A 27,751-nucleotide genomic window follows, 5' to 3' on the forward strand; every position below is an offset into this window, starting at 1 on the left:
CTTCTAAGGTACTAAAGAACAGTCTTCTGAAGTACTTCTTCAACCTAGAACACTACAGCAATCTTCTAAGGTACTAAAGAACAGTCTTCTGAAGTACTTCTTCAACCTAGAACACTACAGCAATCTTCTAAGGTACTAAAGAACAGTCTTCTGAAGTACTTCTTCAACCTAGAACACTACAGCAATCTTCTAAGGTACTAAAGAACAGTCTTCTGAAGTACTTCTTCAACCTAGAACACTACAGCAATCTTCTAAAGGTACTAAAGAACAGTCTTCTGAGGTACTTCTTCAACCTAGAACACTACAGCAATCTTCTAAGGTACTAAAGAACAGTCTTCTGAAGTACTTCTTCAACCTAGAACACTACAGCAATCTTCTAAGGTACTAAAGAACAGTCTTCTGAAGTACTTCTTCAACCTAGAACACTACAGCAATCTTCTAAGGTACTAAAGAACAGTCTTCTGAAGTACTTCTTCAACCTAGAACACTACAGCAATCTTCTAAGGTACTAAAGAACAGTCTTCTGAAGTACTTCTTCAACCTAGAACACTACAGCAATCTTCTAAGGTACTAAAGAACAGTCTTCTGAAGTACTTCTTCAACCTAGAACACTACAGCAATCTTCTAAGGTACTAAAGAACAGTCTTCTGAAGTACTTCTTCAACCTAGAACACTACAGCAATCTTCTAAGGTACTAAAGAACAGTCTTCTGAAGTACTTCTTCAACCTAGAACACTACAGCAATCTTCTAAGGTACTAAAGAACAGTCTTCTGAAGTACTTCTTCAACCTAGAACACTACAGCAATCTTCTAAGGTACTAAAGAACAGTCTTCTGAAGTACTTCTTCAACCTAGAACACTACAGCAATCTTCTAAGGTACTAAAGAACAGTCTTCTGAAGTACTTCTTCAACCTAGAACACTACAGCAATCTTCTAAGGTACTAAAGAACAGTCTTCTGAAGTACTTCTTCAACCTAGAACACTACAGCAATCTTCTAAGGTACTAAAGAACAGTCTTCTGAAAGTACTTCTTCAACCTAGAACACTACAGCAATCTTCTAAGGTACTAAAGAACAGTCTTCTGAAGTACTTCTTCAACCTAGAACACTACAGCAATCTTCTAAGGTACTAAAGAACAGTCTTCTGAAGTACTTCTTCAACCTAGAACACTACAGCAATCTTCTAAGGTACTAAAGAACAGTCTTCTGAGGTACTTCTTCAACCTAGAACACTACAGCAATCTTCTAAGGTACTAAAGAACAGTCTTCTAAAGTACTTCTTCAACCTAGAACACTACAGCAATCTTCTAAGGTACTAAAGAACAGTCTTCTGAAGTACTTCTTCAACCTAGAACAGTACAGTAATCTTCTAAAGGTACTAAAGAACAGTCTTTTGAGGTACTTCTTCAACCTAGAACACTACAGCAATCTTCTAAAGGTACTAAAGAACAGTCTTCTGAAGTACTTCTTCAACCTAGAACAGTACAGTAATCTTCTAAAGGTACTAAAGAACAGTCTTTTGAGGTACTTCTTCAACCTAGAACACTACAGCAATCTTCTAAGGTACTAAAGAACAGTCTTCTAAAGTACTTCTTCAACCTAGAACACTACAGCAATCTTCTAAGGTACTAAAGAACAGTCTTCTGAAGTACTTCTTCAACCTAGAACACTACAGCAATCTTCTAAGGTACTAAAGAACAGTCTTCTGAAGTACTTCTTCAACCTAGAACACTACAGCAATCTTCTAAGGTACTAAAGAACAGTCTTCTGAAGTACTTCTTCAACCTAGAACACTACAGCAATCTTCTAAGGTACTAAAGAACAGTCTTCTGAGGTACTTCTTCAACCTAGAACACTACAGCAATCTTCTAAGGTACTAAAGAACAGTCTTCTGAAGTACTTCTTCAACCTAGAACACTACAGCAATCTTCTAAGGTACTAAAGAACAGTCTTCTGAAGTACTTCTTCAACCTAGAACACTACAGCAATCTTCTAAGGTACTAAAGAACAGTCTTCTGAAGTACTTCTTCAACCTAGAACACTACAGCAATCTTCTAAGGTACTAAAGAACAGTCTTCTGAAGTACTTCTTCAACCTAGAACACTACAGCAATCTTCTAAGGTACTAAAGAACAGTCTTCTGAGGTACTTCTTCAACCTAGAACACTACAGCAATCTTCTAAGGTACTAAAGAACAGTCTTCTGAAGTACTTCTTCAACCTAGAACACTACAGCAATCTTCTAAGGTACTAAAGAACAGTCTTCTGAAGTACTTCTTCAACCTAGAACAGTACAGTAATCTTCTAAAGGTACTACAGAACAGTCTTCTGAAGTACTTCTTCAACCTAGAACACTATAGCAATCTTCTAAAGGTACTTAAGAACAGTCTTCTGAAGTACTTCTTCAACCTAGAACACTACAGCAATCTTCTAAAGGTACTAAAGAACAGTCTTCTGAAGTACTTCTTCAACCTAGAACAGTACAGTAATCTTCTAAAGGTACTACAGAACAGTCTTTTGAGGTACTTCTTCAACCTAGAACACTACAGCAATCTTCTAAAGGTACTAAAGAACAGTCTTTTGAGGTACTTCTTCAACCTAGAACACTACAGCAATCTTCTAAAGGTACTTAAGAACAGTCTTCTGAAGTACTTCTTCAACCTAGAACACTACAGCAATCTTCTAAAGGTACTAAAGAACAGTCTTCTGAAGTACTTCTTCAACCTAGAACACTACAGCAATCTTCTAAAGGTACTAAAGAACAGTCTTCTGAAGTACTTCTTCAACCTAGAACAGTACAGTAATCTTCTAATGGTACTACAGAACAGTCTTTTGAGGTACTTCTTCAATCTTAGAACACTGCAACAATCTTCTAACGTGCTAGAGGTACTGTACTTATGAGGTACTGTACTTCTTCAACCTTAGAAAACTGCAAAAATGCATAAACTATAATAAAATGTGAAAAAAAAATACAATAGAGAATCCAGGAATCCAGAAAAGATTGGCAATCTACCGGTTGGAAAGCATGTCCGAATTCCGCTTTTTTTTAAAGAAATGAATTAAAACATGATTAAATTTAATTATTTTTCACATAAAATTGTATTTTCTTGTTTTATGGGATGCATAAAGCAACTAATTTTATTCTAATTCAGTTATTTAATTCGTAGAAGAAGAATAAAAGGAGGGATTTGATAGGTACGAACATGGGAAAATTCGAAAAAAATTTGGCCAATAATTGAAGAAATTGAAATTATTGCTGCCAAACCTCCGAACGACGGCCACTGACGGGAACATAAGAAATGGCCGTTGTTAGGAGGTTATATTTGGATGCATTAAAAAAAAACATTCCCGAAAAAATGGCAGCCGTTTTAGAGGTGGTCTTTGTAAGGAGGTAGCCATTATAGAAGGTTCGACTTATACGAAAATTTTAGGGGGGGAACCAATAAAAAAAAGCTCAAAGCGAGACTTGATTTATAGTTTTAAAAATTCAAAAGAGGAAAAAAACAGGAAACTTTGAAACAAAAATCAATGAATAAATAAAAAATTTGATTCGGAAATTAGAAAATGAAAGCAAAATTCGGAAGAAAAGTTAGCAAATAAAAGTAAAAATTTAATAAAAAAGACTATTTTTAATTAGAAATAAACGAATTTCAATAAATTTAGCAAATAAAACGAAAAAAAAATATCGGCAAAAAACAAGCAAATAAAATAAAATTCGAAGAAAAATTTAACGTATAAATAAATAAATTAAGAAAAATAAATAAATAAATAAATAAAAACAAAAAATTTCAGCGAAAAATTCGAATTATTATTATTATTATTATTGTTATCAATTTTTTTTTCTGGCAACATGTTTAACAGCGCATGATCGTTCCATTAGGATTATGGGATATATCTATAAATCAAATTTAAAAAATAAATAAATAAATAAAAATTATAAAGTGATTAAATGATTCAAGTTCGAAAAAACTTCCTTTAAAATAATTAACGTTAATAATATAAGTCCAAATTAGACAGGAGTATCGTTTAAGATCAACCGGCAGGCGATTGAGTCATTTCGGTTTCCACTTCTAGCCACTAGAGGCGCCGCTATCTTAGCCGTGCGCCGTTCGGCCGCCGACCCTTATTGATCGAACGCTATCTGTAAGGTTAACTTCGTACAGCTGGCAACTGCGCGATCCGTTCTCCTACAGAAAATTACACCCAGCATCTATCAGGATACGTGCAAAATGTCCGTCGGGATAAAATACAATCCTGGGATTCTACGGATTAGAAAAATGCAGCGATGAAACAGCGGAGGAGGAGGCCGTGGTCATAAAAAACACACAAAAAACAAAAATTGTCAAAAATATGAGCGATGATTGTTGCCTTAGGTACGGATAGGTGTGAACCTCCACAACATGAGGCGCATGTAAAAAGACATGGAGAGGCGTGTCTCCAAGCGTAGTGTACCAAATACTTTAGCCCTTCTAACGCTAACGTGCTCTCTCTTACTGTCCTACAGCTGGTACATCTATTTTTGCTGTAACGCACCTTTAGAATCTTCCAAGCCTCCTCAAGATCCTTCGAAGCATCGCAAGATGCCGACCAAACACGCCGATTATGTTATCCGTAGTTGGCTTCCGAGAAGAATTAAAGAAAGGATCGAAGCAAACAGCTTAGAAGAAAATGATAGGAAGGTTATTAACAGAACTTATTCGGCATCCGGTTATCCTTTAAGGAAACTTCCTCAAGCTTTAATTATTGGTGTTAAGAAGTGCGGTACTCGAGCCCTTTTGGAATTCTTACGTTTGCATCCTGACGTAAGAGCGCCGGGTCCTGAAATTCATTTCTTTGATAGGTATTATCGCCGTGGGATGGAATGGTACAGGTAAATGTCATATTTTTACTGTGATTTTACAAGTTTTGTTTTCCTGCGTTTACGGCTTAAACTTTTATCATTTTACGTGTTCTTTTCACTTGTCACAAGGCTTTATTTTTACCATTTTACGTCTTATAAGCCTCGATCTTTATCATTTTACACGTCTTTTAAGTGTTACTATCTTTACCTCGTTACATGTTACGCTCAATCTTTACTATTTTGTGTGTTTTTTACGTGTTCTAAGACTCGATCTTTGCCATTTTACATGTTATAAGGCTCGATCTTTGTCATTTTTCTTACTATAAGGCTCAATATTCATCACGTGACGTATTTTTTACATGTTTCAAGGCTCGATATTTATCAGTTTACATGTTTTTTTCCCGTGTTCTAAGGTTCTATCTTTATCAGTAATTTATCAATATAAATTTGTTTCTAACGTGTCAAAGTTAAAGGAGGGGTTGATTTATTGCTATTTTCAGTAGACTGTAACGTTATTATGTTATATAAAAGTGAGTAAAATTTTTAAAAACAAATTTTTGTACAGATCTTTTTTTTTATCCTTCCTCTCCTCCTCCTCTTCCTCCTCTTCTTCTTCTTCTTTTATTTTTTTGCTTCAGGATATATCAAGAATCAATACTGTCAGAGCTTTAATTTTCTTTTCTGTTAATTAGCAATTAAGAATTGATTTTAATTAACTTTCTAATTAAAATTAGGAATGCTGTAAATAACTAAACACTCCGATTCTTTACGGAATCGAATTTTAATTATGTTTAAGAGGGGAATACATTTTTTCCCCTTCTTCATTTTTTTTATATGGTTTTCTATGGCTTGTATTTTATTTTTAGTGAAAATTTTATACTCAGTTTGACGAGAAGAATGTTAAAAGACCCATTTTATATAGAGAGACGAGTTGATTTTTTCTCTTCTTTTATATTTTTATTCTTCCGCCCCTCCCCCTCTACTTCTTCTTCTTGATGGAAGATTGAAAAATTCAATATATGTGCATTTTGCCTTGAAAAATCATTTTGCGAAAATTGAATTTTTTCATCAATACACAATGTCGAGCTACACCCGAAAAATTTAAATGTATATTATGAATATTAAAATCAATTTTATTTTATTTTTTTATTAAAAACATATGAATTTTAAACACGAAAATACGTGACTTAGAACGTGAACCTTGGCAAGAAAAGATGAAGTTTTCGTAAGAAAAAATATTAATTTCCGTTCAAAAATTAAATTCTTTAAACGTTTGTAACGTTTTTATGTGTTTTTACGTTTTTTTTTTTTACTGTCAGATAAGTGTAAAAAATTACAGTTTATTTATAATTTAGCTCGTTGAGTAGCGCGGGTTCTAAATTTAGATACTTTAAATGGAATTTTATAGTAAAATATGCAAGAAATAAGTAAAGTTAATTAATTAATGCGTGGTAATTATTAATTTTTAAACATTTATAGAGTTTTTTATACAGATTTTTAATGCCAAATAACAGTAAAAATGATCTAAATTCAACAAGCTGGATTGCTGTGCTGTACTAAATTTAGGTACCTTATGCAGATTTTTATAGTAAAAAATATTTTAAAATAAGTATAATTAATTAATTATCTTCTATAAAAACAATTTTACAATAAAATTAAATGACTTATTTTCTGAAATTTCCAATTAATTTATCAATTTTTCAACATTTAAATCAATTTTTTTTTTTAAAATGAATTTCCTACCTTATTCTGCTACATAAAGTAATTGTATAACATCAATATTTGATGTTTTTATAATTAAAAATTGATGCTGAACTTTAAAAAATTTTTTAAAGCAAATATTTAAATTGTTTATAATCTCCTTTAAGATAAAATTTTATTTAAATTAATTAAAATTAAATTAAACTTATTCACAAATATTTTCTTTTAATTAAAAATATATATATATATATATTTTACAAATAGGCATTTCCTGAAGAAATAATAAGTACAGCAATGCCAAATTTTTAATAAATAGCAATAAAAATGCCTTTTTAAATTGAAATGACTGTAATAGTTACTGTTACAGACACTTTACAGGCTTAATTTCTGATAAATAGACAATTAAATTGTGAAATGCCTATAACAGGTACTGTTATAGGCACATTACAGGCTTCACTTTTAATAAATAGGCACTGAAATTATAAAGTGTGTCTATAATAAGTACTCTTTTAAGCACTTTATAGGCTTAATATTTTGTGAATAAGCACTGAAGTTGTAAAATGCCTATATTAGGTAATATTACAGGCACTTTATAGGTTTAATTCTTGATAAATAGGTACTAAAACTGTAATAATAGGCAATGAAACTATAAATTCTTGATTATTTTATTTATTAAATAAGTACTAAAACTATGAATGCATGATAAATAGGCAGTCAAACTGTAAAATGCCCATTGATTTAATATATAGGAAATTAAAGTGTGAATGCCTGTTTCTTAATGAAGCAAGCAATGAAACTGGTTTTAGCTCATGATTTTCTAATGAATTTAAACTGTTGTATTATTATTATTTAAAAAAAAAAATAAAGAAAATTGTAGGAAAGAAATTAAATTATTTGTGTAATAAATAATGTGGCAAAGAAATGAAGAAAGAAATTAGATAAAATGCAACATTATGTGCGACTGGCATTCCCATTTTGTGTTAGTAAAGGGAGGAAAGTTGGGTCGATACAAGTCGCTAGATTTTTCTATTTTTCCTTCTCTCGCTTGGTCCAAAACTTGCTTGTTTTGTAAGGTTCGTTCTTAGAAGGAGAAGAAGGAGAGAGAGAGAGAGAGAGAGAGGAAAAAGAAAGAATTGTGTTTTTGTAAGGAACTTCTTCCACCCCCCTCTATTTTTATTTCTCTGGGGCTTTTCTTGAAAATAATTCACTTTGAGTATCTCTAGAATTTTTTGAAAATTTTCTATTATCTTCTTATCTGTTAAATTTATAATGTTGTTGTTACTGGAAATAAGTTTTCAAATGTATTTAAGTGTTGGCTTTTTATCAAGGTTATAGTTTAGTTTGATCAGATTTATTTTAAGGGAGGGCATCTTTACTTATCTCTGTGTTAAGTACAGGAAAAAGTAGGGCCTACACGAGGAGGAGGATGAATGACGAGTGTAACGTATGAAAGGATTTATTAAAGGCCCTAAATTCTCCATCAGATAATACTGGATGTTAAATCTTTTTGGGGATGAAGCGAGGCCCTATTTAACTATGTCTAGGCTAATGTTGAAAGTGTAGGCCTATACACAAGCATACAGACTATTATTTTAGTTAATATGGTATTTAATGATGACTTTTTAAAAATTACTTTATCATCTAGAGTCGTGGCCCCCTTAATAAATTAATGTCAGGGGGCTACTATCCCCGTAAATTAATGTTATTTCTGTTAATAAAGAGGCATTCTAGTTATTTTACTCGCTAAAAATCTCCACGCGAGCTTTCGACATTCCCGCTAGAGGTCGCGAATAAGATCTCTATTTATTAAAACAATGGCATTTTTCAGTAGAAGCAAACGAGCGTGGCTTCTTCCCTTTCCTCTTTGTTTTAACTTAAAAATAGATAAAAGATTTACAAGCAACCCGCAACCCCCAGAAGGCGAAATTAACACTGAAAAGTATAATCTTTTTTTCTTTTTCTTATGTTCTATTCTAGGCAACAGATGCCACCAACATTGGCCACACAGATCACCATGGAGAAGACTCCCAGCTATTTCATAACTAAAGAGGTACCTGAGAGAATTCATGCCATGTCACCCAACGTTAAACTGTTAGTTGTTGTTCGTGATCCCGTCACAAGAGCTATTTCCGACTACACGCAGACGGCCAGCAAGAAACAGGATACTGGAACTTTCGATACACTAGCATTACTGAATGCTTCAACAGGATTAGTTGACACCACGTGGAGTGCCATACGACTGGGAGTGTACGCTCGATATTTAGATTGGTGGCTGAGATTCTTTACATTGAGGCAGATACACTTTGTAAGCGGGGAGAATCTGATTAATGATCCCGCGGGCGAGATGGCACGTGTTCAAGATTTTTTAGATATTAAAAGAATTATCAGCGATAAACATTTTTATTTTAATGAAACTAAGGGGTTCCCTTGTTTGAAGAAGTCCGAGGGCAATGGTAATCCTCATTGTTTAGGTAAAACTAAAGGCAGGACCCATCCTACCATATCTTCTTCTACCATTCAGAGATTAAGAGACTTTTATAGACCTTTTAATGTAAAATTTTATCAAATAGTAGGCCGTAATTTTGAATGGCCTTAAAGAATAATAAGTATAATTAATAAATAAATAATAATAATTGATATGTAAAGAAATTTAAAGAAAGTTTTAAAAATTTTAAGTTTTATGTAATAATTTTGTTTGTTTCTTTTGTTACCTGAATTTAAATGTATTTTATGAATTATTAATCAAATATTTCTATTAATAACTTACAAAATACGGACCGACCTCCAATAACGGACACCTCTAAACGGCGGCCATTTTTTCTTTTTTGTAATTCATACAAGCTATAACCTCCAAACAACGGCATTTTCTCAGTGGCCGTTGTTCAGAGGTTCGGAAGTAATTATTTTTAAAGCGCGCAAAAACACGAAAAAAAAGCATTAAAACATAAACACAATTATCTAAATTACAATTAAATTTAACAAGATAATTCTAAGTAAATTAAAAGAAAATTATTTTACCGTTTTTTTTTAACGGAAGTTTTAATAAATAATAATAATAATAATAATAAAATTTACTTAAATGAATGGAACATTTTGAAAATCCCAGACTTCACTCGACTGTGTCCGGTGTCTCTAGAGAACAATGGCCTCATCTGTCAAATGACTTGGTCCAGTGTCATTTGCCAATATCAGACAAAATAGATGTGTCAGTCCATGTCAACTGGGATTTTAGTTATCTGCGATTCTTGCTCATTGATCATTATGTGTACAAATGGGCGAATTACTGTTGCATAACGAAATCTCCCTCTGCACCTTTATGACTTCGCTTATCTGTCCATGCAACCTTCCACCCTATTACAGCAATTAAAGTACAGTAAAAACTTTATTGAACACCTTCTTTAATGATTTAATTATAGAGGTTGGCTTTACTGATGGAAATTGATCGCCTCGCTACCGTATAACGCGCGGCCTCTCGTGTTTGATCGTGCTCTGTTTAAGTCGAACACCCCTTTAATTAATTTATTTTATGTATAATTTACTGTTTTTAACGTAAAGAATAAGTTGTGTTTTAGTGTCGATTAATAAAGAATGTGCGGGATTTGGGCGCGTTATAAACCAGTTGCAGTTTAGGGCCTGGCTTTACGAGCTTTTAGCTTAGGGCCTTGCATTTTTACATGTATTTTTGGTGTAGGGGAGAAGGGCCTGTTATAGCTTAGGCATCATATTTTCTACATGTAGGTTTTCGATAGAGGAAAAGGCCCGATGTATACTATAGATAAGGACCACAAGTCTAAGTCCAGCTCTGAGTATATGTTAAACATGAATATTTTAACATGAATATTTTAAGCCTTAAAATGATCCTAAATACTGATAATCCTTTCAGCAGGGCAGGACTTAGACTAAGTTATAACAGGCCTTTTCCCCTCTACCAAATAACGATATATGTAAAAATACGAGGCCCTAAGCTATAGATAGAGTCATAATGCTGGTTTAGCTTATGTGCAAATCTCTCCCAGGCTTTAAATATTGATGAACGAACACTTCAAAACTCAATAATGAAATTGTCATATGTTTTTATTTGTTAAATAATACCCAAGAGCGCAAATAACTCATTTAAAAAACCCCCTATCTCTCAATAAAATCTGTGTTCATGCCTTCGAAGAAAGGAAAAATGCTCATAGAAGATTATAAGCATCGATTGAGAGGAAGAGGGAAAGAGCAAAGCAATAAAATAAAAACACTTAATGGCTATTAAAGTACAGCTCTTAACCCCAAAAGGTAACTTTAATTGGATAATTAAGAAAGAATCACTTAAGTAATTGCAAGTTACGAATTGGGTGTATCATTAAAGGCAACAAATAACATAAAATTGAGAAGATTGTTTAATAAAACGAAGGGAAATTTTTTTATAGGAGGAAAAAATTAATAATTTTTTAAGATAATTTGTAATTTATAAAATTAATTAAGAAATTATAAAACAAAGTTTTTTGATTACAGCTAAAGCCAATATTTAAAACGAATTTTTAAATATTTATAATATAAAATAATATGTAAATAAACAAAGAAAAAAAATATTCTTAAATTATATTTTTAATATTTATTTATTAACTTTTTTATTATTTAATATTACGTGAAGTAAAACCTGTGTAAAAAGGAATCGTACGGTAACGATTTTTTTTCCGTTTAGACAGGTTTTACTGTAATTTTAAATTTTTAATAAGTCTTTTTTTTAATGTTTTATTGCTTGATTTTTAGCTTTAAATCAATTTAAAATAATGAAATTCTATTTATTTTTTTTAAAGATATAAGAAATTCCGGATTATATAGAGATCAATAAAGAGTTAACAGAAGGAATGTTGTCACCTAGACACGGATAGAGACGTTTCACCCGGATTCCGAACGTAGAAAACTAAATTTCGAGAGCTCTTTTATGTAAAAATAACTAAAATAATCGAAAAATTTATTAGTTTTGTTCACATCTTTTATGGATTTTTGGAGTAGGAACCACATTTACACTGGTCTTCTCTTATCACTCCACTGTCTTTTAATATTGTCTGTATTAACAAAATAATCAGAGAATGTAACTTAGTTAAGCCCTACAAATAACATTTAAAGTGTTAATGGTTGAGGAACCGAATAAATAAAAGCTGATTTTAGATAAAAATGATATTAAATTGCATAAATGTAATAAAATCGATGGAATAATCAAATGACACTTCAGAAAATAAATGTCCAGCCGGACCAAATTGCAACTACATATCACTTCTCTTATGGCTTTGAGATCTGGATTGTAGCCAAAAGAGATATTCAAAAATTGGAAACTGTTCATACGAGGCATTTGAGACCATTACTAGACCTTAGTAAATTTGATCAGCAAAGAAATTTGGATATTGGAGGCATACTTAAATTAGACAAGGCAACTTAATTAAAATAGATATTAGCCTTTTTTTAGATATTGTTCGTGATAATGATAACGAATTAAAACTTTAATGGAGTCAGAATAACTCCAGAAACTTTTTCCGGGGATTACGTTCCTTATACGTCACCATCCGACCACCCCACGCGCCTGGCCGAACCTGAAAGACGACCCTTTTGGTGCTCACAGGACGGAGAGAGTAAAATAAGTAATTACAGTTTATATAAAAACTTTAAATCTTAAGCAATAGTAATGTGAATGATCCAGGTTTAAGTCTTAAGTAGCAAGTACTGTTCCTTTTTTTTTTTTAATAAAGGGTTCTTAGTGCCACAGGGCAGAGGACTTTTCGCCCCTAAGATACGTTTCTAATACAACTGTGAATTCGGCAGGGTCCACGATGGATGGCGGAAGATAGAGGGACCACCCCCAGCGAAATTCCTGAAGAGTTCTCCTGTATTCGATCCATGTAGTAGTAGGGTATACCTAAACGCTTTTTACATGTTTTACGTATATTTTCATATGTAATTAAAATTATAAATTATTTAATACCTTTGTAACCATTTTATTAAAAGAACTGTACACACAAACTAACTATAGTCCACACTTGGCCGAGTAAATAAAACCACCGAACACTGGTAATTGGGTGCGGATTTGCGCCTGGCTGACGTATTGGCCACGTGAAATTTTCCGGGCTTTCACTACGTCAGTAACACCTAAATAGGGGCAAGAGTCTCATAGAAAGTCGTCCCGGGAGACAACCCCCTCGACAGATCGCCTACATGCGTTGCCACATACAAACAAAATTAAACTAATTAATACGCATTATAAAAACACGTACAAAGTGTATAAAGTAGTAGAGATGCCACAAGAAAAAAAAATCCATCAATTTGGAGGTGCCAATATTAGAAAAACACTGGTATCACGAACCCAATACTTTCTTTCTTAATGTTGAATATTTATCTTCGATCTTCTGAAGTACAAACTTGTATCGAAAGGACATTTAAAGTTCTTTTCTACTACATGAAATCACCTTTCTTTCTGCTGAGTAGCCCTTTAAGAGGGAAAGAACACCATTATAAAATATATTGATTTCAATTCCTACTGTCATCCTCTTTACACACCTCCCGATCATTATCCTGCTGTCAGATACAGGATACCTCCTTTACACCCTTTGCATTAGTCAAGTTATAAGTGTGGAAAACGTCATACTTGCAACAATTTAGTACGAATTTAATGGAATTCGAACACTTTCTATAATCGTGTTGTAAGATTTTACTAAGAAATTTCATGAAATTTTAAGTTTATGTAGTTTTTTAATCTGTCCGGCAGATTACTAGTGTAATAAATTTGTTACTGATGTATCTTAGCGTTCATTAGAGCGAAATGTGAAAAGCATGATCGATGTTAATGCGGTTCTGTCAGCATGAAGTTAGCAAAAATCCCATTATGGCGTCATTAGAACCATAAAATGCACGCGATTTCGTATTGGCAAATGATTATATTCGCGACAGTCCGTTCTTACAGGACAATGCATTTTAAAAACGAAAATTTTACGTGAAATGTGGGGAAGGTATATTTAAAGTGTCGTTCACGAGGAGGAGATTGAGATTTGTGAAATATTTTATAAAATTTTCTTCAACGCGAATAATTGTTTTAATATTACCAGATTTAAAAAAAAAGACCCAGGGCTTAATACCACCACCCACTAATAGACTAGTGGATAAAACTATAACTGGGTCGTGGGTTCGCGCCTGACCAACGGGCTGAACAGGAAGTCTTCCGCGTTTTCTTCACGTGTCTAAACACCGAAATAGGGAATAATTCCCACCATAGAAAATCCTCCAGTGAGGCATTTTCCTTGGCAGACTGCTCATGTATTGTGTTATCGTATCCCATTAATTTAATCCAATAATTTCAAGTATATTTTATTACCAAATAAACAAATTTTTTTGAACATCCTAATTTTTTAAAAAGCATTTTTAATGACTTCTTCGGGAGCTTCCTTGGACTTTTCTAACTTCACCTTTAGGGGCTTTCTTGGATTTTCTAATTGCCTTTTCGGGCGCTTCCTTGGGCTTTTCACCCGCCTCTTCTGGAGCTTCCTTGGGCTTTCTAACTACCTCTTCTGGAGCTTCCTTGGGCTTTTCACCTGCCTCTTCTGGAGCTTCCTTGGGCTTTTACCTGCCTCTTCTGGAGCTTCCTTGGGCTTTTCACCTGCCTCTTCTGGAGCTTCCTTGGGCTTTTTACCTGCCTCTTCCGGAGCTTCCTTGGGCTTTCTAACTACCTCTTCTGGAGCTTCCTTGGGCTTTTCATCTGCCTCTTCTGGAGCTTCCGTGCGCTTTCTAACTAACTCGTCAACAGCTTTTTTGAACGTTATAAATGCCTTTTCGAAAGCTTCGCGCTTTTCATCTGCCTTTTCTGGAGTTTCCATGTTGTTTGCAACTAACTGTTCGACAGCGTTCTTGACCTTTATAAATGTCTCTTTGAAAGCTTCCCTGATCTTTCCATCTGCCTTTTCTGGAGTTTTTATGAGCTTTAAAGATGCCTCTTCAAAATCTTCCGTGAGCTCTCTATTTGCCTCTTCGAAAGCTTCCCTGAGCTCTTCCTTTGCCTGTTCCTTGCACTTTCTAATTCCCTCATCTAAAGTTTCCTTGACCTTTCTAAGTACCTCTTTGATAGCACCCCTGAGCTCTTCATGTGCCTCTTCGGGCTCTTCATCTGACTCTTCGAGAATTTTCTTGAACTTCAGCTCATTTTTCATCAACAAAAGCAAGTTTTGAACTTCTTCTTTGATTTCGTTTAGACGAAGAAAATCATGATTGATAGCAGTAAACGCCTGACGAGCTTTCTCCTTCATTCCATCAATGTGATCAACAACGAATTGCAGGGAATCTAAATGAAAGAAGGAAAAAAAAAAAGTTAGAACTTGGCAAGAAAAGGGAAAAGCCAAAAATCACTACCGTCTTTATTTGAATCTGCCGCCATTTCGGCAATTTTCATAATTTTCGAATGTGTCTCTTCAATACCACTTCTATACATCTGAAAACAAAGAAAAAAAAAACACTTCAGAAAATGAAAAAAAAAAAATGTAGAAATAAAATAAGACAACGACGACGATTTACATTCATGGGCATATTCTTCACAAAAGCATGATTTACATCGATATCCATTGTAAATTCTTCGACCGCACTCAAAATACCCAACATCCTATCCTATAATTATTATTATTAGGTTTAATTACGTTAAATAAGTTAATAGCAATTAGTGATTTTTTTTTGACTTAATTCATACCTCGGATGAGATTTCCTCGGATGAGATTTCTTTCGAATCTTCGTTCGCAGATTGTTCTAGGAGAGTTATAGCGTCGATAGAGAAGCCAATTATACGATCTACATAGGGAAAGAAACACGTTGTGTGTGTATGGGGGCTCCCTTACATGAACTTTTTTCTAGAATAATAGAAGATTTATCGCAAAGTATCTTTTTAAAATAAATTCCAAACCAAGACGATTCCTTGGTGTATAGTCTCGAGTTATGCGAGTAAGCAACATACGTGTTACTTACTCGCATACTAGTGTTGTTCACGTGGTACCAACTCGTTCAGTGAATGTTCTCATGGCACTCAATTGAGTGCTAATCACGTGGTACTATGAGAACATTCACCGAATGTTCTCATAGTGCCACGTGACACTCCGAACACATTCGTGACCCTGGTGTTTCGAGGATTTTATTACCACCGTGAGGGAAATCCATGGGATTTTTAAAGAAATCATTAAATGGAATAAGAGAAATTCTATAAATAGAACGAGAAGAAATTCACGGTTAACTAAAAATAAAAAGATTTAAGAAATTTCTTGATAGAATGAAAAAATAAAAAATAAATGTAATCTGAAAAAGAACTTAAGTAATCCTTTTATGTTATTAGCTGGATAAGTTTCGAATAAAAAGAAATTAAAAAAGTAAGTAGTGTTTAGGACCAAATGATTCCCAAAGTAGGTGCCACAGTCCCCTGGAGGATGTAAAAAACTCAAGGGAGCAATGGGGATTTTGGAAGGTAAGAGGGACAAAAAATTCATTTTGAAACAAACAAAATAATATATAAGAAACTAAAAGGGGTCGTCGGTATTCCGAAAAGTTTGGGAAACTGTGGTCCAGGCGATACTCGTAACACGAATAAATCTAAAATTTATATAATTCCTCCGAAGGAATTTCAGCAAAAGTGAAATCTAGCTACGTTATTTGTACAGTAAAACACTTATTTTTAAACTAAAAAAAAAAAATCTTACAAGTTTCTTTCCTTTTACCAGTATTAGGCAGGTTTTTGTACTTCAGGAGAGAATCAAGAAACTCAACGTCTTTCCTTCATTAGTTTCTGAAGGGTCTCTTTCGGGCCTCGGAGGTGGTCCAGCCGACCAGTATTGTCGAGCAGACTCTTCGGCAATTCGTCTTAACTCTGCGTCGTCTACCGTGTTTGCCATTGCGTTCGACGATCCTGTAAAGATGGCGACAACAACTTCATTACACCCTGCTGTAACGTCTTACTAAGAAATCGCCCGATTATGTAAATTAGTTAATATTTAAATAAAGATTTACGTTAAAATTTAATACAGACGGATTTATTATTATTATTATTATTAATCTAATTTTAATCGTAATATAAGCATTTAATTTTTGTTATTATTTAGTTATTTAATAATAATTATTATATGGAGTTATGCCCTCCGGCAAAGGTTTCGGATTGCTTACAAAATTATAGAAATTCAAAATACCCAAATAAACGTTAACTTCCGAGTGTATAAAATAGTAAAACTTGATAACGCAAAATACGTAAAATGAGTACAGTACGTTGAGATCCCGTATGCATGTATGCAAAACGTCACGTGATAATGGATGTTTCTAATTAGCAAAGTGGCTAAAGAAACAAATAGCGTAGTGTAGTTTGTTTCATATATTCATACGCAAACAAACCACGCTATTGGTTTGTTTACTTACCTATTCGTTACTTAGACGCAGTCAATAACGAATACTTTCGCGGAAATGTTCTTCCACGTGAGTGCATACTTTCGCGGAAATGTTCTTCCACGTGAGTGCATACTTTCGCGGAAATGTTCTTGCACGTGAGTGCATACTTTCGCAAGAATGTTCTTCCACGTGAGTGCATACTTTTGCAAGAATGTTCTTCCACGTGAGTGCATACTTTTGCAAGAATGTTCTTCCACGTGAGTGCATACTTTTGCAAGAATGTTCTTCCACGTGAGTGCATACTTTCGCAAGAATGTTCTTCCACGTGAGTGCATACTTTCGCAAGAATGTTCTTCCACGTGAGTGCATACTTTCGCAAGAATGTTCTTCCACGAGAAAACATATTTTTACGGAAGTTTCACGGTATTTAATTGGATAAAAGTTCGAGTTTTATCACACTCATAATCGAATAATATAATATATGGAGCAATGGAAGTGCACGTTGCTTTTGCAGTAGTGTGGCACGATTAACAAGGGTGATATATATATGATAAAGACTAAATTTGTGCAACAAGTCGATTACATTTTTAATGTATGCGAGTAGGAAGAAAACGAGAAAAACGAAAGGAACTGTTATAAAATTCGCCACAGTATTTGAAACTGATCGTTCTTTATACTGTACAAAACAGAGGAGGGAAACTCTAATAATATAATTTTTACTGGTATCGATTGATCGAATGCAGTATTTTGAAGCAAACTAACTACGTTTCGCTTAAGGGTGGATAAAATAATTGGTGCCAAGTTCTACCTACGCTATTCTGTCAATGAAGTTTGAGTCAGAACCGGAAGGAAAGGGTGCATTTAACTAATTTAGTTTTGAGAGGGGGTCGTCCCAATTCGTGCCTAATCAGCAAACTGACAGTAAGAACGGTTTAGGATGAAAGGCGTTTAATAAATTGTAAATGAAATTATTCCATGACGTCATAACGAGTAGGAAAGGAACTTGAAACGAGTTTTAAAATTCATATTAGCCTGGAAATTTTCATTTAAATTTTATTTCTAATGTTTTTACATAATGTGCTGATTTACTAGAAGAGGAAAAAATGCCCTGTTTTCTAGGTTATATATTTAATGCTATTTCAAAAAAGTGTGTAAAGATTTAAACACTTGAACCTATATACTGTTATATATATATATATATATATTGTGTATGTATATATATATAGTTTAGTAATCTGGTCAAGTATAAAAATTACTAAAATACCCTCACTTTATGTAAATATTAATGCCGCACTATATAATACGTTTGCAGTTAGAATGTGAAGAGAATATTTAAATTCCATGTTTAGAAGCAAATCTTAAATTTTGTCAGCAATTCAATCTATATACAGGTACATAAAGGAAGATGTTTGTTTGTTCGCTATGCACTCCTAGGCCGTTCGACCAATTTTTACGAAACTCGACAGTTACGTTAACATATTTCTAACTTAAACAATGCCATAAACATCACCCCAAAATATTAATTGAATTTCTATATATCGATTAATTTGTCTACATTCCATTGGCTGGGTTTACATGTAGCGCTATCTATTGGCAAAATATTTAAGAAAATAGATATATAGTATATTCACTTAATTACTGTAAGCGCATAACGCTTGCCAGTGTGGAGTGGAAAGTATTACCCTGTGACTGATTACCTTAATACTTCTAAATGTATCTGTATAACATACGAGTTATAATTCTAGTGAAGTATTTAATCAGCATTTCATAATCACAACATTAATATTTGATAGTTATGTTCAGTAGAAAAAACAAAAGGTGGTTTATTAAATCCATATTTCTCCACATTTCAAAAATTATGTAACGTCTACAATCAAAAACAATTCGGTGGCGCGTTACGCTATGAACAAAAAAAGGGAAACTGCCTGGCTCCCCACCAACACGGGCCCTCCAAACCAATCTTTTATAAGAAATGGTAATATTTTAGGGAAATCTAAAATGTCTGAAGTCACTGTTCATGGGGGGGCCCCCTAATTCAAATTCGCTTTGGCCACCACGAAGTTAAAGCACCACTGAAACAACTAAAAAAAATGGTTCTACATAAAATGAATAGGTTAAATACAAAAAGCCAGAATACATTTTTATTAGTAATTTGAAAAATTACAGAAACACTTAATTATTGTAAACTTTCAAATATCTTTCATTTTTATTCAATGATTGTAAGCATTGCAAATCTTCATATTGATCATCAATATCATGCAAAATCTTTTTCAATTCTTTTCGCTTCACGTCTATATTTTTCTTTATTTCCTTAGTTTCAGATTGTAGCTTAATCATTTCCACTTTAATCTCTTCACATTTTTTAATATCTCCAAGAAAATCTTTAAAAACGAAAAAAAAAAAAAAAACACTTCGTTAAAATTAAATAAAATTTTTTTTAAAAAAAATTAACGAAAAATTACGTTTCTGCTCCTTAAGTCGATCAATCAAACTACCCAAATTTCTTACAATAACTTTTATTCTCTCGTTCAGATCCAATTTAGATACACTTCTTTGCTTGAAGTTACTGAAAACTGCTCTATGATACTTAAAAATACGCATAAATTACTTATAATTCATAATATACAGAATACACACCACAAAAATACTTACTTCCGGTGGTCCTGTAAGACCAGTTTCGCTTGAAACTTGATGATCTGTACCTTGTAAACTGAATCTCTCTTCGTACATCCTTATAGCATCTACTAGTAGCTACAGAAATTTATATTTTTAATTAATCGCAGCCTTTTAAACCTTAATTCTTATTAAATTTAACAATTGCTTACTTGTTCTGGATCCACTGAAAAAATTAACAACACGTTTAGATACTTATTAATGGGTAATTTATAAAATAATGAGTGAAGTTGTTTACCTTTATCGAAAGCACCATCGATATTTTTGGCTATGAGTTGTTGATAAAGTATTTGCACACCCTGTGGAAGGTCCTCGAGTTGTTTTAAGTAATCCATCATTCCTTGTATATAATTTGATATGCATTTGGAATGAAACGAAAACTCCGACATGTTGGCTACGTAAAAGAATCTTTGCCTCTTGCACACTGTTATATGATCTCTTACTGCTGCAATTATATGCAAATTAGACGTGTCGCTTGCAGAGTTACGAGTGTTGAATTGCAAGAAGATAAATTTTAAATAATTTTTTTTTTTTTTAATTTAAAATTTACGCGTGAAGTAGAAATTATGAGGAATTTTATTTATAAATTTAGTAAATAAATTTTTGTTTTTGTATATTACAAATTTAAAAAATAAAAAAAATGTGTGTTTAATGTTCTGTTGGTGGTTAAAACGTGCAAAATCGAACCGAATTGAATTGTCTAATGAAACACTTCCATTGGATTGATGAGGCAACTCATCAAATGGAAGATCTGCCAGAGGGCGGATTCCGGAAGATTTTCTATGGAAACTGGCTCCGATTTAGGTTTTTAAACGTTATTTTTACTGTGAGAGGGCCTTTTTAGCAACCCCATTATGGGTTCGGCCACTCAGTTGAGGGAGCCCGACACAGCTGCATGGACCACTTCCGAAAAATTCTTGGGATTTTTCGACCCGTTGCGGATTGGAATTCGGGTTCACTAGAATTGTAGGCTACCGCCTTAATTTCTCGGCCCCTATTTGAGTATTAGATACGTAAAGAAAATCTGGAAAACTCCAAGTGGGCAATCCATTGACGAGAGTCGAACCCGCGACCTCAGTGGTTTTATCCACTCGACCACTACTACAGAATAATAGAAGAAATGGAAATATGTAGTATATCTGATGAAATATTTTCTGATAAATAAACTGTCCTTGGTTTCTTATTTTTGTTATATAAATTTTGCTCGAACCTTCAGTTAACTATGAACCAAAAATCTGTACATTATAGATTATGTATGGTGAAGTCACCCAGTACTGAGATCTGAAAGGCCCATTGTGCTAAGTTGATCGGAAGGTGAGAGACGGGAATCAACCCATACGGTACCCTAACTACCTGGAGATCCACGGGAGCAGTCTCAACTTCAACTAAATTTAGCAGTTATCACAGTACGCATAATCCCGAGGAGGTGTTCACACCAGTGACCAGATGAATGAGACCACCGAGCAACGGTCGTAAGTTCGCACCTCATCGCCTGGACTTTTCCAAGATTTCACGTGTCTAACGCCTAAATGGAGAGACAATTTCCCATAGAAAGCAGTCCCGGAGTGCCTTATACAACCAAAACCATCCAACCCGAGGATCATTCTCAACTGAAGATCCCGACCACCAACACTCGCAGAAAATCAGGAGGCCGGAGCCCTAACTGTCCTCCCAGTGGGGAAACTTAGCCGAGTGCCCACCCGCATCAAAAACCTGAGTAGACAAGATTAGTATAAACGCATATAAGAAGAAAGTTTTAAAAAGTTGGAAGATAAAACAATAAAATCGCCAATAAATTTTTAACTTCCTACGACATTTTGACACGTCCCATTATCTTTACAGGGAGATTACTCGTGTAGAATGATAACGTGTATTTTTACATTAAACATGAGTTACTTCATGCATGTTATCAATCGCGATAAACACATCCTTCCACATTATCGTCAAGAACAGGAACGTGTGTGACGTGTATCTTTATTCAGCAACATGTGACCAGACGGGTATGTAGTGTTTGCAATCCGTTGATATTTTTGGTAACAGATATTTTTAGTCAGCAATATCATTAATATCTCTACCTAATGCGATTAATTGCAGAAAAACACTCAAAAATATGTAATAATTTGTTAATTTAAACTTTAATTTAAAAGAAGGAATAACTCGTTCACTTTTACATTAAATAAACAAATTAACTAAATATATAATCACTTTCTATCACTTGTACTTTAGTGATAAACAAGATTAAAAAATGACCTTTATACTTTGTGTCTGCCGGTGGCCCAATGGATAAAAATAAAACCCCTGATCAACGGACTTTGCCACGTAGAACTTTCCAAGTTTTCATGTCTAATACCTAAATAGAGACTAGTTTGCCCATAGAAAACTAGTCGTGGGTTCGACCCTGGTTTGGTTTGGTTTATTGGTATATGATAACGAGAACACGTGGACGTTCTGCTGAGGAGAATGCCTCCCGAGGAGTGTTTTATGGGAAACTGGCTCCTAGTTAGGTGTTAAAGGTGAAGTAACCCCGGAAAACTCACGTGGCCAGTCTGCTGGCGAGGCGCGAACTTACTACCAACGACAGGTGTTTTATCCATTCGTCCACTTGTGTAAGGGTTCGACTATGACCAACGGGATGAACACGAGAACTTTCCGTGTTTTCTTCGTGTCTAATACCTAATTAAGGGCCAGCTTCACATAGAACGACTTTCAGGGAGGCCACCCCCTTGGCAGATCAAGTGCCTTATCCCACCAATTCCGACCCCTTTACATTTTAATATCTCATTATAAGCTTGATAACTTTCCTCCACTTTAGGAAACCTTGAAGACATATCTCACTTGTTATCTAAATTCTAATTATAGATACAAACAGGTCTTAAATATTGTCACGATGATTAAATTATATTGATAATGCATTATTCTATTGATATTTTAGTATGTCCCGAAGCTCTATTCAACCATGAAAACATTTTGAGCTTTTGAAACTGAATTCGAACTGCAAGTGTTTAGTTTATTCAATTTTCCCGCCGTATATATTTCGATTTTCCAGGACAAATGTGAAAAATGTCATCCCTGTTAACAAAATCCAGCAATGAGTTGCGTAACTTTCCCGGCGAAAAATATTTACGTTTAAGAAACACTATACCAAAGTTTAAAAAAAAACGTTAATGTTGGGAACGGAGTGATTTTTGAAAACATTTTCGAAACTAATACATTTATTTTTGGTAAATTAAAATTTTGTACGAGTAAAAAAAAAAATTATAACTTAGAAGCTTTTTGTGATATGGCAACCGTCCTCGTAATATTTCACCAACCAATGGTCCGATTTTCTTGAAAATGTCTATTAACATTTCCCCTTAATACGCAAACCTCCCTGCAAAATTTCAAAAATTTTCGACGAAAGGCACAGGAGATATTAATCTTCAAAGTGTGTGGAAAAAAAATCATGCTGCCCAGCCACTAATATCCACACATGCAGAAAAACAGCCAAACTTTTTTGTATTTCGCGACGTTTCAAGGCTACCCGAGTCCAAAAGTGTGAAAATCTTGGGGGTGGTCACTTTTTGACCTACGCCATACTCTCCCTGTGTTATATAGCAGCTGGAAAAGTAAAATGTCCGGTTAATCCGAAGCCATTTATATCCTCTCTATTCAGAAAATGGAACGAGTAGATTTTCAGAAAAACGTAAAGTGAACAAAGCATTACAGCTACCACACGTAGTTAATGGCAATAAATTGGACATTTTAGTAAAGGGCATCCCCTCCTTTTACTCGTCCTTGCCAATAGCCTGCAAAGTGGATGAGTCATAAAGTGATTTGTAATGATTTAATGACTTATCCTTAGGTATTTTCGGCATTCCGGTTAATGCATTGGCGGGCAGTCGAGTGTACTGTTTCACAATCCTTTAATATTTTCTAGATATTTCTGAAGAAAGTATTGATTCTGAATTTTCCATGATTATTGTGAAACTAGTGCCATCAACCGTCTCAAATATTCTAAAAGAGTAAACCTTACGCTCTGGAGCATCCGTAATCGAATCCGGGCGGAGATTCTTAAGAAATTTTTTATAGGGCCCATCCCTCACCAAGCAGAAGCCCCATTTTGGGCCTTGCCGAACCCAAACGGGCAGGAAAAAGATCCTCTTGGTGAGTGTGCTCCAGCAGTGGCCCCAGTGGATAAAACCACTGAACACGCTTCGCTAGCACACGTGGAGCTTCACGTTTTTAATACCGAAATAGGGCCAGTTTCCCATAGAAAGTCCTTCCAGGAGGCACCCCCTACGGCAGATTGCCCATGTGTTTCGTCGTCTTATCCAATGAAAGAAACTTAGTGGCGTGCAGAATGATGTCACACCGACGTAGAAGTGAAGGAATACGCCAAATATTTTAATTAATATAAAAATACCCAACCCAAATAAATGGCAAATGATTAATTTTATTCTAATTTCAAATAAAACATTTAAAAAATAATAATAAAACTAAGCCGACTGCAGAAATATTTACATAAAAGAAGCAAATGTGGTTAATTTGCGTATCGATGCATCGAAGCTTTAACCAATCACAGGATTTTACAAGATATAAAAGAGTGGGCGAGGAAACGTTCTTCACTCTCAACTTTCTTGCTTTAGTCACTTGCTAGTGGAATTAATTACAGGTAAAGTAGTTTTTGATGTAAGTTAATTTTTGTGAAATTAAATTTTATTTCCTAATTTAGAGTAGCTCGAAATGGAAATGATCATCTTCAAGAGGATCTACGAAATTCCTGTGGTGAAAGCTTCAGTAGATTGTATGTCTGCCATGTATTCTAGCATAAAAGAATCTCGAGCCGTACCTGAAACCGCTTTAACAACTATTGAAGAAACTCTTGCTAATCTTCTAAACAAGACTAAAGCTTACTCCGAACAACTAAAAGATGAAAGTAAGTTTTTGTTTTTTAAAAAGAGGAAGGAATTAAAAAAAAATTTATTTTTTTTTCTAAACACAAAAAAAAATACTCCATAGTCGCTTCCGTTGATAACTATGCTGTTCAAGTTCTCGACAAAATCGAAACAAAGGCTCCTTTCTCATGAAACAACCCAATGAGGTATCTTTCCTCCATCCTCAAAAAAATCTAATCTTAACATCTTACTCTTAATTTTCCTTTCCCAATAGCTGCTAGCAGATATCCGTAACTTGTATGCCGAAATTTCGTCTAAGAAAGGCTTCTCTATCATGAAAGACCTAGTTTCTGTGCAGGTAAGGGAAGAAGTTTAAACGCGAGTAGTTGATGTGAAACTAACTCCATACTGTGTTTTTTCAGTTCCTGTGTGCCACTACCATGGCTTCGTCGCTTACTAGTAAAACTACTAAAGCCGTTATGGATCAGCTTGAATTTGCCATGACTTACTGTACAAACAAGCTTTCCTCTTACTTACCTCAAGGTAAGTAAAGAAACTTTTTTCGTAAAACTTACTTTTCAGTAAGCCCTTATCTCCATTTTTTCTTTCTTAGGCGATGCTGCAACCGTATCTAAGGACGAAGCTCTCAGGTTAAAAGAAATTGCCGACTTCGTGCAGGAGAAGATGTCTAAGATATACGAAGTAGTCCAAAGAACTCTGCGCACTGTAAGTATATCTTTATCCTTTTTGTTAAGCCCGATCCTACAGAACTTCACTAACTTTCCCCCCTTTTTTAGCAGGAAACTGAACCTGGAAGTGAAACAAAAAGCGAGAACTAAAAACGTCACTGCTTCTTTGATTTTTGTCAATGTATTTCTGAATTCCAATAAATTGTCTTGAAAGCTTTATTTGGTTTCTTTTTAATGTAACATGCCCCGGGTTCAACTTCTAAAATTCTTTTGTTCACATAATGGATCCGGATTAGTAAATTAATATGGAGCTTTACGCACGCATCTTAACTGTACGGGTTTTTGTACGCTTTTTACCACTCTAATCTTCAAAACGGCGTTTAGAGGGTAAAAATTCCGTCTACAATGGAAGCCGCTGACGGACTCTTAACCATAATTAGTTTAGCATTCGCGCTTTCTTAGAACAATTCTAGAATTGAGTTCTCGAAAGTTCAGATTTTCTTTCCTTAACTATTCTCGCAGTACTTCCTACAGGAGCAGGTCTGCCACGTATGATTACTCAGGTTTAATATCTGGAACCGTAGTGTTTTTTAAAATCCTCTGAGGACTCTTAAAGATCGGAAGCACTATCCATGATCTGAGCATTTGTCAGATTGTAGGTTAGCCACTGATTTAGCAAAATCAATTATGGGGCTTCTTACCGCCTACTTTCCTGATAGCTGCACGTTAGAAGTTGCATGCTACTAGCTACAGTTATGTATTAATGAATCAAGATTAGAGAAAAGACTAATATAATTCCTATTGACTTTCTACCCTATGGGGCGTTATGGCAACGCTTGAGCGATCTGCCTAAAGCGGTGTTTTTAAGGATAACTAATCCCTATTTAGACGTGGAGAAAATCTTGAATGACTGTGGCCAGCCCAGTTTTGGTTTGCGAGGCGCGAATCCACGACCGAACTCCCGGCGTTCGGGGAACTGAATCGCTTGGCCACTGGCGGGCCATGTGGCACTAGGCTTCATAAAAGGCCCTCTATCCTGGGTTCGCCCAGGCCGGGATAGACTACCACTTGAATTTTTCGACTCATTCCATGGGCTCAGAACTGTAGTCTACTTCAATCTTTTATCTTAACAGATTCTTTGGCAAATTTTCTAATATGGCAGCGACCATTAAAGCAACAGGCTTGTAACTTCATTCTACGCGTAGATGAATAGACCTGGTTTCCCAATGTCTATGATAAATTAAAGGGTCTCTATCAGAGTTCACGGCAGAGCTTATAAACTACGGATTGACGGGAAGCAACGCGTTGGCGATCTGCCAAAGAGGCCCTTCAAACAGTAACTGATTATGCTCCTTTTTGTGGCCCTAGCCACAACTTATAAGGGGTTTAGAGGAAAAAAAAATTAAAAACACACGAAGTGTTTTTATCCATTCGGTCGTCGGTATTGTAAGGATAAGGTAACTTAGGCGCTATGCAAGGGATATGCCACCCAGGAACTTTCTACAGGTAACTGGCCCCCAATTTAGGTGTTAAGACGCGTGGAGAAAACTACCGATGTTTTTACTCACTCGGACGCTAAATTACATTAAACTATCGGAAAAATCGATCGCTTATTTTTTAATCGTTAATTAAAATCGCCTTCATTTTGTATACTGTTTACATTTCTTTCTCTGCATTGGAACGAAAACGATTACTACAACCCGCATCGGAAAGGACATTTTACTACACTAATCGACACACACAATTTCCAATCTCGATTTTATTGTTTCATTCGCTTTGCTAGTAATTGCCGAATTGCGATTTCGGTCACATACGGTTAATGGTCTTTGACATTCATTACTGTCGACTGCGATCTGTGAATTTGAATGACGTTCTCAATAAAACCACACAAAACCTGAAAATAATTACTAATTTTTTTACGATTTAATGACTTAAATATAAACAGAAAAAATATTAAATTTAACAAATTCTATTTATTTTTTTTATATCTGATCGGTTAAGATTCTAAAAATATTTTAAAAGAAATTTACTCGCCAAAAAAAAAAGGAAAAATTCTAATAAATTCGTTTAATTTCTCCGAAAAATAATAAAAGAATCAAGTTTATAGTTTTAAAAAATTTCGTTCTATGGGCACAAAGAGGATCTTTTAATCGAACCCATCGTGGCTGCACGGGCCCACAATGGGCAGAGTGATGGGGAAGGGGGCCCGACATATCTGACGGATTATACCCTCGAGTTTATAATTTATCAAAAGTTAAAGTTAAAAAATCACAATAAAGCAACATTCAAATACAGGTCTAGCCCACAAGTGGCAACTACCGAATACTGGTAGTAAGTCGCGGGTTCGCACCCGACTAACGGCTAGCCACGTGGGGTTTTCTTCACCTAAATAGGGACCAGTTTCTCGTAGAAAGTTCTCCGAGTGGCGCCTCGTTGGCAGATCGCCCATGCGTTGTGTTATTCCGTCAATCCACCACTAAAACTCCTTAGCAAAAATTTAAATTTACTTCTACTGAATTATACAATTGTATGCCGTAAAATTTGACGTATAAATGGTAATTTTTCTATAATTAAAACAAAAATTAATCGAATTAAAATA

General features: G+C 34.6%; 4 protein-coding genes across 4 annotated transcripts; 2 read left to right on the forward strand and 2 right to left on the reverse strand.

Annotated features, from left to right (window-relative positions):
* Positions 1-4,140: 4,140 nt before the first annotated feature.
* LOC136986168 (heparan sulfate glucosamine 3-O-sulfotransferase 3B1-like) lies at positions 4,141-9,170 on the forward strand. Its single transcript, XM_067283651.1, has 2 exons — positions 4,141-4,868; positions 8,517-9,170. The coding sequence occupies exons 1-2, from the start codon at positions 4,420-4,422 to the stop codon at positions 9,133-9,135; spliced, it is 1,068 nt and encodes a 355-aa protein (XP_067139752.1). The 5' UTR covers positions 4,141-4,419; the 3' UTR covers positions 9,136-9,170.
* A 5,139-nt stretch (positions 9,171-14,309) lies between these two features.
* LOC136986162 (uncharacterized protein PF3D7_1120000-like) lies at positions 14,310-16,432 on the reverse strand. Its single transcript, XM_067283645.1, has 6 exons — positions 16,303-16,432; positions 15,247-15,344; positions 15,078-15,167; positions 14,916-14,994; positions 14,403-14,847; positions 14,310-14,316 (listed from the first exon to the last, which is right to left on the reverse strand). Exons 1-6 carry the CDS (start codon positions 16,430-16,432, stop codon positions 14,310-14,312), a joined length of 849 nt encoding a protein of 282 aa, XP_067139746.1.
* Positions 16,433-19,052: 2,620 nt separating this feature from the next.
* Positions 19,053-20,040, reverse strand: LOC136986139 (uncharacterized). The gene is made up of 5 exons (XM_067283609.1): positions 19,828-20,040; positions 19,742-19,755; positions 19,569-19,667; positions 19,379-19,502; positions 19,053-19,297 (listed from the first exon to the last, which is right to left on the reverse strand). Exons 1-5 carry the CDS (start codon positions 19,976-19,978, stop codon positions 19,089-19,091), a joined length of 597 nt encoding a protein of 198 aa, XP_067139710.1. The 5' UTR covers positions 19,979-20,040; the 3' UTR covers positions 19,053-19,088.
* Positions 20,041-24,200: 4,160 nt separating this feature from the next.
* LOC136986128 (uncharacterized) lies at positions 24,201-25,309 on the forward strand. Its single transcript, XM_067283594.1, has 7 exons — positions 24,201-24,240; positions 24,301-24,504; positions 24,588-24,669; positions 24,738-24,821; positions 24,886-25,006; positions 25,077-25,189; positions 25,261-25,309. The coding sequence occupies exons 3-7, from the start codon at positions 24,652-24,654 to the stop codon at positions 25,300-25,302; spliced, it is 378 nt and encodes a 125-aa protein (XP_067139695.1). The 5' UTR covers positions 24,201-24,240; positions 24,301-24,504; positions 24,588-24,651; the 3' UTR covers positions 25,303-25,309.
* Positions 25,310-27,751: the final 2,442 nt, after the last annotated feature.

Source organism: Centruroides vittatus, unplaced genomic scaffold, assembly GCF_030686945.1.
Source record: "Centruroides vittatus isolate TY-2023 unplaced genomic scaffold, ASM3068694v2 scaffold_1014, whole genome shotgun sequence".
Taxonomy (NCBI): Eukaryota; Metazoa; Arthropoda; class Arachnida; order Scorpiones; family Buthidae; genus Centruroides; species Centruroides vittatus.

Excerpts from the sequence above, each read along its gene's own strand:
- LOC136986168 (XM_067283651.1), top strand. The coding sequence starts at position 4,420 with ATGGAGAGGCGTGTCTCCAAGCGTAGTGTACCAAATACTTTAGCCCTT. Across the intron at positions 4,869-8,516 it reads CGTGGGATGGAATGGTACAG|GCAACAGATGCCACCAACAT; the intron begins GTAAATGTCATA and ends GTTCTATTCTAG.
- LOC136986162 (XM_067283645.1), bottom strand. The coding sequence starts at position 16,432 with ATGGCAAACACGGTAGACGACGCAGAGTTAAGACGAATTGCCGAAGAG. Across the intron at positions 14,995-15,077 it reads TGAAGAATATGCCCATGAAT|ATGTATAGAAGTGGTATTGA; the intron begins GTAAATCGTCGT and ends CTTTGTTTTCAG. Across the intron at positions 14,848-14,915 it reads GGCAGATTCAAATAAAGACG|ATTCCCTGCAATTCGTTGTT; the intron begins GTAGTGATTTTT and ends TCTTTCATTTAG.
- LOC136986139 (XM_067283609.1), bottom strand. The coding sequence starts at position 19,978 with ATGTCGGAGTTTTCGTTTCATTCCAAATGCATATCAAATTATATACAA. Across the intron at positions 19,503-19,568 it reads GTCTTACAGGACCACCGGAA|TATCATAGAGCAGTTTTCAG; the intron begins GTAAGTATTTTT and ends CGTATTTTTAAG. Across the intron at positions 19,298-19,378 it reads TCGACTTAAGGAGCAGAAAC|ATTTTCTTGGAGATATTAAA; the intron begins GTAATTTTTCGT and ends TCGTTTTTAAAG.
- LOC136986128 (XM_067283594.1), top strand. Across the intron at positions 24,822-24,885 it reads AAGACCTAGTTTCTGTGCAG|TTCCTGTGTGCCACTACCAT; the intron begins GTAAGGGAAGAA and ends GTGTTTTTTCAG. Across the intron at positions 25,190-25,260 it reads TCCAAAGAACTCTGCGCACT|CAGGAAACTGAACCTGGAAG; the intron begins GTAAGTATATCT and ends CCCCTTTTTTAG.